The sequence below is a fragment of the Varanus komodoensis genome, unplaced genomic scaffold (assembly GCF_004798865.1).
Source record: "Varanus komodoensis strain SLA01 unplaced genomic scaffold, ASM479886v1 scaffold7_3, whole genome shotgun sequence".
Taxonomy (NCBI): Eukaryota; Metazoa; Chordata; class Lepidosauria; order Squamata; family Varanidae; genus Varanus; species Varanus komodoensis.
Window position 1 is genome coordinate 11032695 of NW_025336480.1, and position 17536 is coordinate 11050230.

Sequence of the window (17536 nt, forward strand, 5' to 3'; positions counted from 1 at the left end):
CCACTTCCACTTACTGAGGCAGTTTCCAAGTGAGTGGAAGGCCATCATGTGAGAAAAGAGCTGGCCTGAACCCGGCTGATCTTTAATTTGAAAGGCTCTTGCACAAGGCTGTTTCTCAAGAACTTTTTCTGCCCCCCTTTATTCTACGGCCTCTGGACTACCATGTTCCTTAACACACATTCTGCTGCTGCCCAGTGTTCTCTCTCTTCAAGCCTTTAACATGAATGTGCTTCCTGAGAAGAAATTATTCACATGTGTTCTGGGAAGGTGCAATCCTACCTGACCTTTGTAAACATTTGCTTCCACCTTCAGTGCAGCATTTCTGAACAAATATGGCTTGAAAGATATAAAAGATGTTCTACTCTTGGTCTTTCTCCTTATGCCTTTCTGGAGTAGCTCTTTTTTCCTTTTCTTTCTTATTTATTTGGGTAGTTTCACAGACATAATTACCAGTTTCCTGTTCTCTTTTCTGTCTGTCTGTCTGTCTGTCTTACCCCAAGCATTCCCCCCCCCCCCAAGCTTCTAAGTGGTGGCAAAGCAATGTACCAAGTTTGCTTAACAGGCTGCCAAACACTGGGATTATTGACGTAGGCATGAAAATGTGTCAGTTTATGAAAATTCTCAAAATATTATCCCAGCATAAATTGCACCACTGTAAATTCTGAGGAGATTTGCCTGTCCTCAGAAGATTTCTCATTCTCCTGCTCTGCACACACCAAATGTGCTCAGTTTGCCTCTCTTTCATATCTTAAGGTGTTCACCAGCTTTCAGAGTAGATTAAACCCAACAGAAAAATAATACAAACAGTTAAAGTATAAACTGGATGAACTTCAGCTCAGGGCAAATATCCAAGTCTGTCAGGAAGTGATAAGTGAGGATAGTTCAAATCTTGCCCAGTTCTTCAGGGAATATAGAACAAAACACCTTATATTCAAACGTCCTTGAACATACACACAGAAAAGTCTCATGACCCTTTAAGGGGCTTTGAAAGTCTCTGTGGATTCCCCTCATAGCCATATTTCTCGAATGTAAAGCCATCAAAGTTACGATCATAGCCAGTGCCACTGAATGTAACCCAGTAAGATTCTCTACCAAGGTCTTTGGAATTGCCATGCACTAGACATGTATCTCTTCCACATCTGTTCTGACAAGGGAGCCTTCCTAAGTCATTTCCACAGACTGAAAATTAAGGCCTTGGGTCAGGAGGAATCCTGCTCACATCAATCAGTGATTAAGATGATTTTGGTATAATTCTGGAGAGCATAGCATTTGTTTCAGACATGACAACTTTATTCTTGTGGAGTGTCAGCATAAATGAGCATCATGATGTTGAAAGTGACCATGAATGCAAAGCACATGTCTGAAACATACCTGGGCATGTGGTGAGATGGTAGTGCTTCATCTCTTCAGATGGACTGTGGATGTGGAAGACTGGAGAGCTGGCCGATTCTGAATCAGTATTACCACACCCCATGCTCCTTTCTAGAATTCAGAGCAATTACGTGAAAATTGTAAGACCAGCTGGGGGCTACAGTGGGCCCATCTCTCAGCAGGTTACAAGCACCATATGGCTCCGCGTAATTAGCAATCATCTGTTTCCACCCTTGAACTGAGTTTGCATACGCAGTGGATGTGGCACCAAACGAGGACCTCTGGCAAAGCTTTCATATCACATCAGAGGTTTTCCAGTAGAGTCCTACACCTGCTCAGTTGGTGTCATGAGTGTAAGTGTGCTGATCAGCCCTGCAGACCGTAATGCACTTGCTTCAAACCCAATGAGAATACAGCCTAATGCAACCACCATTTTAAAACAAAAACTCAGGGCAGCATTTATTGTAATTAACGTGCTGTTTCTTATTGCATAATGAAGAACATAAGCTATTTTAAACTAAGGAATCATAAAGAGTATAGTGATGTTAGGCCATACTATGGAGGTCCTTCTGTGCTCAGCAGAAAGAGCAGCAACTGGGTACTTTTCCTAAACTCCTGACGGACAAGGAAAAATTAAGCCAGACCAACACATGTAGTTTATCGTAGAAAACTGGGCCACAGCAAGGAGACGGATAGATCGGGAAGCAGAAAAAGATACCTTTTCCCCTCTCCATTCACTCTCACATCCCACTCACTCACGGGGACAAATGACTTTCCCAACTCCAAGTATAAGAATTAGTTGCTTATTTTAATGGTGTTTCCTAATATCATCATCATCATCATCATCATCAGTAAGCAAACATTATCTCTGTCATCCTTACAATGGCCCCATGAAGCTGGCCAGTGGCATCCCAATACTGCAGATACGGGGCTGAAGCCGGCCCAAAGCCATCTGATGAGCTTGTGGCAGGGGTGAGATTTGAACCAGGGACTTCCCAACTCTGTTAGCTATTACACCACATCAACTTTATCTTTTATCTTCTCCGGTTACTTTTGTCCCACTCACTTCCTGCACTTGCCACCCCTTCGCTGCCATACCTCAACTGATCTCCTGCATCATCTTTATCTTCTCTGTACTCTGGATACTTTTATCCCACTCATTTCCTGCACTTGCTACCCCTATTGATACCCTACCATGCCTGTCTGCCTGCCATTTTCTTTGAAGAGAATATTCATAGATAAGAAAATCTGAGAAAATTTATTTGGGTCATAAACAAAGCAGAGGGAGAGAGAGTGAATAATCGAAACTGCTTATGTAATGTTAACAGCAGCTAGATCTTTTGAAAGGGGCCATTTTATCCATGCTAGTACATCTTAAGAGAAAGCTAAGAATTCCTCCGCTTGATTTTCCTAATGTCTTGATTCTCCCTTAGGTGTACACCGTCCTTCTCAAACATCAGATATTTCTGGGTTCTATTCCCTCCCTCCAAGTGGGGTTGGACAGATAACACCTACTATGGGATGGTAAGTATTCAAGGCCAATAACTGAAGAAAGAGGAAAAGCTAGTGGACTTGTCCAAATTGGGCTAACTGAGCAATATCCACAAGACTTGACACTGTATATGCATACATACTAGATACCACAAGAACTTCTCTGCACTGGTCTATATGGGGGAAACATTCTCCTGTTGAGTGAGATCTTGGTTCTCTCTCCTGCTCTCCTACTTTGATCAGAGACTGTTGTGTTGCCACCTGGCATAGAATCACACCTGCAACCCTGGGCTGCCATTCCGAAATGTGAGTAATGAGGAAGAACAGGATCAGGCATGGAATCTAGGTTTTTTCTCACTGAAGCAAGAGCATGTGTTCACCTGAACTACCCAAGCAATTGTTTTATGAATTCTTTCTGCAAGACCTATGGTTCTGAAGAAGGTATATGTACAAGAGGGTAGTACTGGACTGAGAGAAAATATCATTCTTTTCTTACAGGCATTTTAAAAGAAGTTCATTGGCATTTTTCCACTTCTTGGTTGTATACCGAGCATGTAGACTAAAGAGATGGACTGAGGCAGTGTACGCACACACTGAGCTAGGAGCAGACTTCTTTTAGCTGAGCTTGATTCATATCACCGTCTTATTCTCACCAATGCCAAGTGGCAGTTGGTTGTTGTCTGTAGAACTGTGGAACCCCATGTTGATTCTTGAAGCAGGTTAAGGCTGCCATTACTGAGCTGGAGGAATCACCAATAGATTGTTCTTCCCCTCAATATTTTTGTGGTGAAGTTCCTATAGGGTAAGATCGTGTCCAGGAAAAAGCTTTGCTTCCCAGCATTTTTTGGTCTAGGAACGTGTCATCTGTCTTCCATATCATTTCTGTTACCATGTCAATACTGAAGAGAAAGTGCTTTTAGTGATTATCCTCATCCCTCAGCTGTCCTGGAATAGTTACATGGATCAGCCTGTAATGGCAAGAAATTCAGCTATACCAGCCTAGACCTATCACAGGTTATGTAAAGATATGACCACTTAAAGGCAGAAGACCCATGGCTAATTTAAGTTACATACCTTTAGTAAATAATATTTTTCCTTTGGTAGCAAAAGAAATAACTCACACACTTACACAGGAGAAATTTATTAAACTCGTTATTGGTTGATTGGCTGGCTGACTGGGGTTCATATGATAAGGAATTTTTAGAATTGTGTGCATGTGCTTTCTTGCTGCTTGTTGCATGGAGCTGTAAATAAGACTCTTCCGAGGTCTTAAAACTGGCCTGCGTATTTTGTGTCTCTTCCAGCCAGTCTGTAGCCCACGGGTCATGCACTGTGGTCTGCTGGGTATTCTACTACATCCTTGTTCTTGCAGTCTGAGACCCGGGGGCGGGGGACCAGGAAATTTGAGGAGCCCATAATGGGAAGTCAGATGTGGTCGTTAAGCATGCCCCACTTCTCAAGCTGCTAACTGTGCAAGCTGCTCTTAGAAGAATGCATTTAGAATCAGAAACTATCTTATCAGCTGATTGCAGTGCACAAAAAGGAGTCCCCAGCATAGCAAACTATGGCTCCACGAACGTCCCAAGGAGGCTTCTGTTGCACAAGCACGTTCTCTCACTCATGGAATTTTAAAAGAGTCCCACCCACCAGCGCCTTCTGTTTACAGCCCTCCCGTGTCTTTCCAGTGCTTGTTTTTTCTAGTAGGGAGGATAACAACAGCACCAACAACTGTTGGGGAAGAAAAACTAAGGTAGCTGCACAATGCCTTTTGAGAGTTAGCCCAGGACCCCTCTGTCTGGGAGCACCCATAGACATATCAGCTGCCTCTCTTAAGAGAGATGCTGTGGAACACGCCACAAAGCAAAGCAGTGAAATATCAAAAGATGATTACCAAAGGATGTTACATATTGTATTCACACAAAAACGCCAGCCTGAGGCTTTGACCTTACGGCTTGTAAGAGTATTTAGATTTTTTTTCTTCTTTTTAAAAAAATAGTATGCCTGTCCTAGATTTGCTACATTGGGTCCTTATGCCATAGGAAAAAAAGTCATTTAGAAAGAGAGAAGGCACTGTGGCTAGAAAGAGTTGGGGAAATATAGGTACTGTGCCAAATGCAAATAAGGGACAGGGGGAACAAACTGTTTTGATGCATTGATTAGATAATAACAGAAGAGATAAAAATGCAAAACCCTATGGAATCTTTCTCCATCACGGTGCTCCCCAGATCATGCAGCAGAGGATAGATGCCTCCCAAGCATCGGTTGACTTTCCCCACTTTTAATTCAGTGGCTGCTTGCCCTCAAACTGTTTGCTTGTTTGTTTGATTAATTCATTTATATACCACCTGAAGCTCTCTGGGTGGTTAACGTAAGTTAAAAAGGCGCAACAATAAAATTAAAAGAACAAAACCATAATTGCAATTGCTATTATTCAGCACAGAAACACAGCAGATGATTAAAATGCCAGGAAAATAAAAAGGTCTTCGCCTGGTGCTGAAAAGAGTACAAAGCGAACACCAGGCACCCCTCTTTGAGAAGCTCATTCCCAAAGCAGGGTGCCACAACCAAAAAGGCCCTCCTCCGAATAGCCACCCATGTGACCTGAGGCTCTGGGTAGGTATAAGTGGGAAGAGGCAATCTAGAATGTTAGTGCCAGGACTTTGAATCAGGCCTGGATTTCAACCAGACTTCAATTGTACCTCAATGAGCCCCATTTTAATACAGCATGACTATGACCAGAATCCTGGTGCAAGACTGAGAAGACCCATGGAAAATGAAGAACAGACCCATGAAATCTTCATGGATCAGCTAGTCATGAATAACCTAAATTCCATTGATTTCAACAGGCCTGCTGCAGATATGACTAAAGCTTGATCTAACCCTACAAGGTAGTAAAAAACAACTTCCAGTCCGTGACACACACGATCAAAAGACAGGTTATGTCAATCAGGTGTCTTTGTTTTCATCTTTTTCTCTGGCTTTGAAAACAGCAGGCAGGGCCTGATCAGTCTTGGGGTCAAAGCACAGAAGAGGCGTCTCCCCCTGTTGCAAGCCTAGCAAAAGACCAGTGCTGCCCCCTCCCCATTTATCTGATTCAGAGGGGAAGCTCTTTCTGGCGGAAGAGCAGCTTTCCTCCCAGGTCAAAGAGCAGCTTTGGAGGGCCGTTTGTTCCAGGTTGTGGCATAAGCGAAAAGGGTTGGGTTCCCTCCTCTGTAACTCTCCTTCTCTATCTAGATTGGGGCCCCTTAGATGGAGACCAGTTTAGCACAATCTGTTATCACCAATGTATGGAGATGTATCTGCCTGGCAAACAGAGAGGGATACAGAGCAGATATAAAAATAACCGGTCTCCAAGAGGGAATTAATAAACAAGACAGGCTCTGTCTGAAACACATTATGATGCATAATGTAACCATAGAAGCAAATAATGAGTGAAGAGTCTCTTGACCAGGCTCTTTGCAACAACTACTGAAGGTTTCCTGCTTGCACACTGGAGTCAGACCCATTTCACCTTTCCTGTAGTCTTTGTGCCGGCTGCTGTTACACCACCAGGGCTTGCGTTCTTCCAGCAGCCTGGCAAAATGAGCAGCAGTGGCTTCCCTTAATAGGCACTCGGTTGCCCTGATCTGGCTGGGCCTCTGAGCTGCTTCAGCTTTCTCAGTAATGCCAGTGCTTGCCAGACTCTTCAGCAAACCCAGGTGGAGATCATAATATCATGCAATGCTGAAATGCAGTACTTGGCTGTAACACCGTGCATCATTTTGCGGTGAAAACCTGACAGATGTAATAATCATGCAGGGCAACCGTCATGTGGGTTGACTTCAAGTTCTTGCTCAGAAGTGATTATCAGTGTAGGAACATAAGGAGGGTCGTGCTGGATCAGACCCGGGATCCATCTGGAGCATTATTATGGGGACATAGAAGACAGCCAGCTGGCCAGGAACAAGCTCTCTGCCAAGCCCAGGTGCAGTCCAGGTGTGTTCTCCAGCAACAGGTATACAGAGGTTTACTGCCTGGGAGGTAATACATCTCTGTCACAACTAGCAGCCATTGATAGACCTCACTTCCGTGAGATTTGTAACCTCAACCCCTCTCCACATTAAGGTGTGCATCCAAGAAGGGGAATCCTGCCCTGCAAAGATGCAAACGATCCTTGGTTGCAATTCAGACCTTTGTCCCCTTCTGCTCAGGCACTTTCCCCTATCTGGGTTGCCTGCACATATGTCGAAATGTACAGCATTCCCCAGCCTATGTGCAACCGCCTCCCTTTTGTACACACTGGTGTTGTCCACGTGCAAGGATAACAGCCGATGCTTTGAAACAATAAGCCCGAGGAGATTTCTCGTGGGATGCCTCCCCGCCTTTTTTGGACTCACCGTGTTCTGCTTCACAGAGGTTTGGCAGCTTGAACAGCCTTGAAATTAATTATGTAGGAGGCAGGGGAAGACTTCAGAGCCCCCGTCTGCCCATAACAAGCACTGCGGTATGTGAGCGGCTCTGAAGGCTCACCGTTCTGGAATGAGGCTGGCTTCAAACACAAAGCGGCCTTAATACAGGAAGCTGCTTTTCCTCAGCAAGAGAGTTCAGCAGGAAAGGCCTCTGCATCTGCCGAGTGTTTTGGAGAAGAGGCACTGCGATGAGTCTCCTTTTAATTAGGTGGAAAGACAGTTGTGAAATATATAAAGCACGTCTTCTTGTCGAGTTGTGTAAGCCTGGAGCTGGTGCTTACCAACAAACACCTTCTCTTGAAAAGCCCTGTAAACAGTGTCCCTTCCACAAGGGGAGCTAGCAATCAGCTGAGGTTGTGTCTTATCCTTTTTCTTTTCTTTTCCTGTGACTACAGGAGTTTAATGGCAACAACAATAACGACAGCACTTCTGCCTTCATTTTTTAAATAAACTCTTGCATACACAAAATGCACACACACATTCTTTCATTCTGAAAACACAACACCCAAGGGTTATTTTGCAGTTGAATTAATTTTCATGTCAGATTCATTTTGGTGAAAATTCTGATTACTGTGAACCTCTGTCTTATTATTAGTGGAGTATCTTGAGCTCTGGGGAAATGAATATACTTTGGGAATAATGTTGACTGTTTTCTCACTGTGCAGGCCCAAATATTATTCGGAGCATAGGTTGGTTTCTTGATGCATTGTAGCACTTGGCCTCTACATGTGTGCTCAAGTTCTCAGCAGTATTGTCTGTCTTACAGACAATAATTGTGTTTATCTAGAACTGACAGGAGGCAGGGGATTAAAGTTTTTCCAGTATTGTACAGTAATCCTTACAACAACCTTGTAAAGTAGGTCTGATCCCTATATTCCAGATCCTCGTTCCCAAACCCAGCAGGCTGCTCTTCCAATACTACACCAGCTAGATTATGGGAACTGTAGTCCAACAATTCTGGGAGGCTCCAGATAAGGAAAGGCCTTGCCAGATTAAGAGCTGAGATCAAAAGAACAGAAGGTTGCCTGGCAGTGAGTTTGTGGTGGACTATGATTAGGGCCAGTGCTTTCTGGCTTGAAAGAGATTGCTCTTACCATTCATAAATAATATTCCTGATTTTTACAAAAAAAAAAAAAACCCCATTCCCACAGGCTCTGGGCAGCTTACAACCATTTTAAACCAGCAGCATTAATGTTGATGCAGACATATCTGTTCAGGCTGCAACCCCAGTCCAGAAGCAGAGCAGGGGAGCAGATGTGGAGCAGTGAAGACACTTGCCCCAGCCACAGCTAGTCTTCCATCTGAGCCGCTCATGGCCTGTCCTCTTGTCCCCGGACTGCCAATTGGCCATCAGCAATGGGCCTGCTGATCCTACAGCGCCTACACAATGTCTGCACATCCACCCATGTGACCCCTCCAAACATGTCAGGAGCGACCTCTGAACTCAACTGCTCCTGCCTCCAGTTTCCTGCTCTGGCCAGTTACATTTCTTCCAGAAATGTCAAGGGTGGGCACAACAGCCATCGTGCTCTGCCCTTTGCGTGCCCTGCATCTGGTACGCAGGGCTCTCCTGCCTGGGGCCTGGACTGGAATGCTGGGGAAGTTAAAGCCAGTGCTCATCACCAAAGAGGATCAGCACGGGTGCAAAATGGGCAGACCCCACTGCCAGCGCTACCTGGTGCCCTCGACCTGACACGCCCAGTATCGGCTGCCAGCACCAAGTGGGAGGAGAGAGGAAAGCTCAACCCGGGAACAGCTTCTCGGTTCCTGGAACATCCTAGGAAACGGTGCACAAAATTGTGCACCCACTTTCTAGGATACTCTTGGGATCCTCTAGGAATGAGGTTTGTGTGGCAGGAACTGCAAGCTGGTTTCTAGCGTGCTCCTCCCGTCCCCGCCCTCCTGGTTTTTAAATCAGTGGTGGGCAGCCGAGAGTGGTTAAATTCTGTGTGTCAGTAGGTGTGTGTGTGAGAGAGAGTGGGAAAGACGTGACAGTGAGCAAGAAAATGAATGAGGGGAGAAGTGAGTGGGGATTGTCCATGTACGAGGGTTGCATGAGGGGCCAAAAGGAGACCCCAGCCCCTAACAGATTATCCCCAAAGGAATGCAGCAAATTGCTCACCCGGGTTTTAAACAGAAGTTTTTAAAATATTAGACTGTAAATGAGACAAGCACAGTGTGAGTGTGAACTATTGTGTGTATGTACACACACGTGTAACATCTAGCACTTGATGCAGTCCTCAGGACTGTAACGTTTATGCATGCATGTTTATGAAGGTGGTTTCTATCCTGGAATTATGTGAATACAACTTTTTATCTGTTCTAACTCTGCTATTGACCACTTTAATCGGGCAAGCCTGAGCCCTACTAATATGAGAGTGAAAGAAAAAAATACCTTAATCCACCCTCTCTCTTTAGGGGCTCACAATGCGCTTCTCCAGCTACATTTGTTTTAAACTAAAACTTCCACATAGAATATTTTAGTCTTTTACCATAGCGAAAGTGCTTGGACCTCTAGATCACCCTATTGTCCTTTTCTATACTGTTGCCAGAATTGCAAATGTGGCTGCACCAGCAGTTTCAAAAAAATGCATTATGATATTGTCCACTTCCCTAACAATTCCTAATATGGAGTTTTCCCTTTTCACTATCAGCACGCGCAGAGTTCGACAGTTGTTAGCTAAGATCTCTTTCTGAGTTAACTGCTGCCAGTTTGGACTCTATCAGTATATATTAACAGATTTTTTTTGCCCTGATATGTATCACTTCAGACTTGCATACCATTCCCATTTTATTGCCCGTTTTCTCATTTTGCAGAGATGTTTTTGAAGCTCTTTGCAGCCTGCTTTGGTATCCCCAGTCCTGAAGAATCAGCTGTCAGCCTCACCTCTGCTTCTAGATCAGTGTGAATAAGTTTAAACAACTCTAGTCTAGCAACTTCCAATACTCCTTAGGAACCAGCATTGCTTACTTTCTTCCATTGTCAGAATTGCCAAGGATTTCCCTTTATGGTGCCTTTGCTGAGCTTTCCTCGCAAAAAGCTTGTTTTCTGAGATTTGTAAGAAGTTGAGCTTCAGACATGATTGCCATCCGTTGATCCCTGCTGATTCCTCCTTTGCTTGTCAGGGACTTAGGGTGCAGCCCTTTGCACATGGGAAGAGAAGCCTACAACTCCCAGCTTGCTTCCTGAGTAGGCCTTTCTTTCTTCCTGTAAGATTGGGTCCTTAAATTTGTTTTGCTAGAGCTTGAGGTCTTTTGAAAATTTCTTCAACTTGCCAAGATTTCTACATTTTCAAGAAAACCTTCAGTCTTGTAGCTTCATTGACTCTGGAATGTAACCACAGTCTCATCATCTGCGCCCTTCCTAACCCAAGATGTCCATAATAGGGGTTTTAATGTTATCTACGTTTTCTTCCTATTGTGAATTGAAGCAGTATTGGGGGAAACTCCAGGACTACGACAAAGGCAAAGGTCCGGGGTGACAGTCATAGCTTCCTCTCCCCTCCCCTCCCCTCCCCTAATACTGTTACAAAGAAGCATCTAGCCTGCCTCTTACACAAGGACTTGGGTCCTGCCCAGAGCTAAATTAGGCACCATCATTCCTCCAGGTAGTTCCGTTAATAATTCTTCAATTTTTTGTTATATCCAGACATTTTGTCTTTATCATGACCTGAATTTACATCTGCGCAATAACTATGAGAGTAATTAAAGTTATCCATCCCCATAGTGCTTTCCCTTCTTTTGGCACCTCCCTGATTTTCCTCCAAATGTGCCTTGTTAGGCACAGCAGATGAAGGAAGGCGCCTGGGCATCCATGAAGCTTGTCTTCCCAGGCAAGCAGCCCGATCATATTTTCTGCGCTTCAGCATAGAGGCTGCTTGGCCAGTCTCTACTCTGGCTGGGCCCTTGACTTGTAGCAGGGCACCTCCTCATCCATCTGACCCTTGGGTCGAGCGGGGGGGGGGGAGGCATAGCTCAGCAGCAGAGCGCAAACGTGAAGAAGGTCCCAGGTTCAGTCAATTCAGGGATGTGGGGCAGCGGGGAACCTGGCTGGAATCCTTGGAGAGTCACTGGCAGTCAGGGATGGCACATCAGGCTAGATGATCCAGTAGCCTGACATGGCATGAAGCAACTTCCTGTGACCAGCCATCTGACTCCCCTCTGCCCACTGTGGATTATTATATGAACCTACCTGTAAAGCTAGAAAGAGGGACCATTAACTATATCCACTTACATTTTGATAGAAGAGGCTTAGATAAATGAGAACATCTTGCACTGAACATCTGCAGAAAGCACAGAATTGTGGATTTGGAAAGGGCCACTTAGGCCCTAAGTCCAATCCCTTGCTCAATGCAGGAATCCGGTTTAAAGAAACCCTAACAGAAGATTGTCCAGTCTCTGCTTGAATATTTCCACTGATATAATGCCTGCCATCGCCCTAGACGGTTAGTCCCACAGTCTCACTGCTCTGACCATTAAGAAGTTTTCCAGATGTTCAGCTGAAATTTGCCTTCCTGAAGCTTAAGTCCATTCTTTTGACCCCTAAAATCTTACATGATGGGGAACACGCTGCATCCATCTACTGCATGACAATCCTTCAGATATGTGAAAGGTGCCATCACACCCCTCCTCAATCTTCTGAAGGTTCAACATACCCAGTTCCTTCCTTCTTTCCCTATAGGACTTAGTTTCTAGTCCCCTGATCATTTTTGTCCCCATTCTCTTTAGTCCTGCCAATTTATCTGCATCCTTCTTGCCATATGGCATTCAGAACTGGAGATCACATTGGAGGTGAGGTCTGACCAGTATAGTGTTTAGTGGAATTATTCCCATGATTTTAAAACTATACTTCTACTGATGCAATGTAAAATTGCATTTGCCTTTTTTGCAGCCACATCACACTGCTGACTCACACTCTGCTTGCGCTCAACTAAAGAATCAATCAAATTTGAAAGAGATGTCCCTGGTCTTGTCATCTCATTACTTGCCATTTTAAGTTTCCATGTTATGTAACACTTATTTTTGTCATCAGTGCTGACATAAAGCCATTTCACACATGTCTTTCCTAATATGAGTGTATGCATATGTTGATTATATAATAGCACCTTAGGGATATAGGTATTTTTGAATAATTGCTCTCTCTCTCTCTTTCTCTTTCTCTCTCTCTTTTGCCACACATAAATGCTGAAGAGGTCAGAATTGCCTTTTTGGTTTGAAGTCGGTATATGCAAAACTCCCTTTTCCTTACAAGCTTATTCTATGGTGACCTTCAGAAATTGATTAAAGCATATCAGTTTCTACATGCTGGAGGATGTAACAGAGCAAGTGATGTGGCCAGTACCATTTCTGAGTGACCACCTTAAACCCACAGGATTAGGACCTAATTAAATCTCAGGCAAACCCCTTGGAAATTACTTCAGATGGAACCTGAACCTCACCCTTGAGGGCGATTGCCCAGCATCCTAACAAAGCAACGACAACATGAGAATCGCTGATGCTAATGTTCATCTGGATTTGCAGGTGCACCTGCACTGGGTTGCTCACTTGCGCCCCACTTCCCAGTTTAGATGATGCCGTTGGGGAGGGGGAGCAGGGTGTGCAGCTCAGCCTCAGCTGCCAGCCTAGCTCTCTAGGCACATTGCGGAGGTAACAGCATTGTTAGCACAGGTGGTTCGTGGAGCTTCAGGGAAAACATTCAGAGCCATCTAGCCAATGCAGACCTCACCTCCTACTTTAAGACAGAAGCCAGCACATAACAGAAGCGTCTCCTTCCCCCAGAGTACTAGTCTATGGCTTTTGCCAGCAACTGGGAAAAGGTATGCAGGGGAAGTCGCATGGATGTAGATGCTTTATGGCCTCTTTCTTCCTGATCCCAGGCAGAGCCAGCCTGTCTGTCCTTTCCAGTCATGTGGATTTAGACAGCCCTATACGTCGGCGCTCCCAGCTGGGGCTACTTTCTCCAGGTAAGTATCAGCTGCCTAAGCCAGGACATACTGCTCTGCTTCTTTCGCAGTTCATGCCACACAAGCTTCCAGCGTTCAGGGAGAGACTCTCAGGCTTCTGGGTGGCAGCAATAGGGGAGGAATCCTGCTCTTTCAGATGGATGGCTTGCTTAAAAAGTAAATTGCAAACTTAATAAACTCCCAGAGAGGAGAGACATTATCTGGCTTTGGTCAACCATAGTAGCGGGGTGGAGAGAGAGAACCCTCACAAAGATACTATCACGTTTGTCTTCTTGTGAGTACCACAACTGCAGTTTAAAACCACTGTAGGCTCCTTTACCATACATCTGGAGATGGAAAATGGTTTTTAAGAGAACTGAAAGTGTTTCGATGAGCGGTTTCACATTTCTTTTGTCCCAGTTTTCACTTTCTGTTATTTTTTTCCTCTCCAGATTTTTGAAACAATGCAAAAGCATGCAAAAGCTTTTGACCAAAGGCATAAGAAAACCTGGGTATACATAGCACAAGCAGTGATCCCCTTTCCAACTGTCTTCACCTCTCTATAGCACACTGCCAACAGCCTCCAAAATAATAATAAAACCCCCTTCACAACACTGAGGAGCAACAGGGCACCTTACTGCAACTGCTGTAATGGTGATTTTCAGCTAGCAAGAGTAAAAAACTTTTACTTAACAGTTGGTCAGAGACCTGGTAAATACAGATGATTAGGTTCTTGTCCTTCCACACCAGATTGCTTCCACCCACTTCCTTCTTCTCTCAGTGCACCAAAATATATTCAGTTCTGAGAAGGATGCCTTACAGTGTTCTCTTTTCTCAGTTAATTGCTTGATGGCACCCAATAAGAGTACATCAGCTAGCATAAAATTTTATAGTATAAAATTGCTCCCTTCTCCACCGCAGAAGCGGATAGCAATTTTCAACAGCTGATGATTGCAATACGCAACTTAAATGGTTGCATGCAGTAGATTCGTCTTACTTGTCCCATGGAATTCAGTGGGTCTGCTCTAAGTAGGAGTAACATTCATGGCTATGACTCCAAATACCTAGGATAATTATATTCTGTAGGCCACACCTGGAGGATTGCATCCTGTTAAGACCCCATGCAAAAAAAAAAAAAAAACGTCAACTGACCTTCACATTGCTCCCTGGCTTTTCTCTTCAGTACACCTGAATCTGGCCACTTCAGCATGAACTTACCTCAACAGTACAAGTCCCTATATTAGGTCTGTCCCTTGTGCCAAGTCATTGGAATGATCTGAACTCAACTTCCTGTCTTTCCATTTCTCCTGGGAAGGTCTAACTAGGTCGAGGTGTCACTTAGAGGGAGACTACGTGTGCAAGCACTGCGTGTTGCATCTCTGCTTTGCTTTGGCTCTGTCTCATGCTAATAAGAGTGCTTAAGCAGTGTCTTGATGAAGACTTGCTGGGATTATCTCCTGGAACAGCCCTAGGGAAAAGGCACACTGTTATTGTCGTCGCTGTTGTTGTTATAGTATTGTTATTAACTTAGCGTTCAGCCTGCCCGAGGCACCTGCTCCTGTCTAAGAATCTTAATATTTAAGACATATGACTCTGCACACTTCTTTACTTGGCTGACCATTCCTGCTCCACCATACCAGCATTCCCACTTCCAGAGAAGAATGAGGCAGGTTTTGCAGACGAGAATGCACACCTCGCCAGATAACGATCACGCTCCAAGCCATGCCAGTAGATTAAAATCCAGCATCGTTTCTTTTTGTGCCGACAAAGCTAATGAACAGCTGCTTGTCTCCCATGGGCAAATCTGCTGTCTCAAGCATCAGTCATCAAGCTTGTTAAATGGACAGCATCATTCTTCAGTGCTGGAAGTATTTTCTCAATGCAGATGAAGGATGTATAAACTATTAATCTTCGGGAGCTGATATATAATCACGACACGAGCATTGGCTCTGCCCTTGATGTTGCCTTTGCACTCAGAATCTCTCCAGAAGGAAGAAGGCCATTCTGGTACAGCACTCACAGTGCAGCACCGGGGAGTGGGACTCACGACCTGACATGGGGGGCTGGCCAAAGTAAAGTTGGGGTGCCTTGAAGTGCTGTTGGTATTTTTTTTTTTAATGACCAGGGCCTAAATCTAAAATGAATTTAGCCGCTCTTAACAATGTCATTAAGACCATGGATTTTTGTTTTCATGGCAATTAAAACCGGTTGTCTGTGCAGAGAATTGTTAAGTGCAGCTTTTTAAGTTGTATCAAACACCCAATTGAGTCTAGTAGCCTTTCTTTTACTAGGGGCATTGGTGAGAAAGCCCCAAGTCAGGCTTGGCATTGCCTGAAGTCAAGGGGTCTCCCACTCCAGAGATGTCGAAGGCAAAAGTGGACAGTCACCTGTGTGGGATGATATGACTTGGTATTATTCACCAGCAGGGGTTGGACCTGATGGCCTTCCTGGCCCCTTCCGACCTCACCGTTCTATGAATCTCTGACTCAGCTTTGCTGTAAGCATCATCAAAAGCCGGGTCAGAGCACTCTTGGGCGTTATTTGTTCAGGAAGAAAGTTTTGCAGTCAGAAAGTCAGGGTCACCTAAGATAATGCAAATGGCTTGAAAGGGTCACATTTTGCATGTGCTGTAGACCGAATGATGGATTCACACTTGATGGATTCACTATGGAGATAGGCAGGGGGAAAACAACTGCAAGGTTGCCATCTAGTGGGCACCCCAACTCCTGAAGCATTGAAGAGCAAATCATTGGGCAGCGCAGGACTGCGTAGGGTCGCCCTTGCCAACTGCCCCTAAACAGCCTGTCTTACTAGAACGACCCTATACCAGAATGCGGGAGCAGCCAGAAGTATAACAGAAGCCTGGCTGCCGGCTTTCCCCACAAACCTTTAGAAACCCTGCACACACAATTCTGCTGTTGCCTGTCTTTATTGTTTTTACTTTTACTGCCTATCTTTCCTTCCCATGCAAATGTTGCTGCTAAACAGACTAAGGAGCATTTTTTGAGACGGTCCCCTCTCTGTCCTTGGAGCCAAGCCCACCTGCGCACCAAACCCACGTGGGCTGTCATATGTAACCGGTTTGGGCAGTCACAGAATGCTTTCTATTGCAGGATCACACATCCCTTGGTGCTTGGCTCTGGGATGCATACAACAGGAATTCCACACCCGGGGATCACCTCTCCCTCTGGCAAACAAGAAATTGATAACTATGACCGAAGCATGTAAGTGGCCAAGTTTACGGATAAAGTAAATGTTGGAACGACATATGCCTTCCATCCAGTTTAGGTCTTCAAAGAGCAGTTTGTTAATCCTCAAAACAGGTGTCGGGGGGTGCCATTTCTAGTGGGGAAGTTGTGGGCAGGAGGTTGGCATTTTGCTCTTTTACCGCCTATTATTTCCCATACCCCCAACACCTGTTCGGAAGATTAGCATAGGACCAAACTACACATCTGTTGGAAGGGGAGCAAGGCATGCTGGCTTTCTCTGTTCCCCTGGAAGTGAGCCTGATTTAGGTCCTCCTCTCCCATGGTGCTTTGGGAGAGGAGGATTTATGCTTTCCTCCCACTCCTTTTTCCTGAAATTCCACCACCACCTCCCATCAGAGAGGGTTAAAAGAGAAAAATACTTCCCTTGGAATCAGTTGAGGTTTCTTTTTTCTGTTTCTGAATACTTCCCCATGGAATTTTCCCCATTTAAAGTAAATGGGTGGAAGCTTAAATTCTCCTCTTCTGAAGTACTATGGTCCCAATCTGAGTCATGGCTGCATACACTTACAGAAGAGTAGACGAGATTTAACAAATATTTTACTTAGCCCATAGACTACGTACAGTACTGCAAAATGCATATAGTCGTTGGGATGGTTCTTGCTTGAATACATCATAAGTGAGATCTGCCTGTGTGGAACCAGATCAAAGGAAGGGTTTAAATGGCCCAGCACCATGTTCTCTGCCAGTAGCCACTGGAGGTGGCCAGTACTGCAGACTGTATTCCACAGGTTTTGTTTTTAAAATACTTTTAGATCTAAGCTTTGGCTTATGGATATCAGTCTTTTTCCCATTTGTGACTGTGAGTGTCTTGTTTTATCAAATGTCTCTTTTCTGTTTCTGGCAAGGAAATCGCAACCAGAACCAAAGAGAGAGAAGGAAGCCAAGAAGCCCACTATCAAAAAGCCCCTTAACGCTTTTATGTTGTATATGAAAGAAATGCGGGCAAAGGTCATTGCTGAGTGCACCTTGAAAGAAAGTGCAGCCATCAACCAGATCTTAGGAAGGCGGGTAAGAG

General features: G+C 44.7%; 1 protein-coding gene across 2 annotated transcripts in view; it reads left to right on the plus strand.

Annotated features, from left to right (window-relative positions):
• The window catches only part of TCF7 (transcription factor 7), a 139248-nt gene that overhangs the window by 95750 nt on the left and 25962 nt on the right, over window positions 1-17536 (plus strand). The window contains exons 6-9 of one of the 2 annotated variants that reach the window (XM_044454202.1): window positions 2805-2895; window positions 13187-13273; window positions 16366-16476; window positions 17367-17529. In XM_044454202.1, coding sequence (XP_044310137.1) covers window positions 2805-2895; window positions 13187-13273; window positions 16366-16476; window positions 17367-17529 — 452 coding nt within the window. The remainder of the gene's footprint in view (window positions 1-2804; window positions 2896-13186; window positions 13274-16365; window positions 16477-17366; window positions 17530-17536) is intronic. The other variant, XM_044454200.1, reaches the window with a different exon arrangement.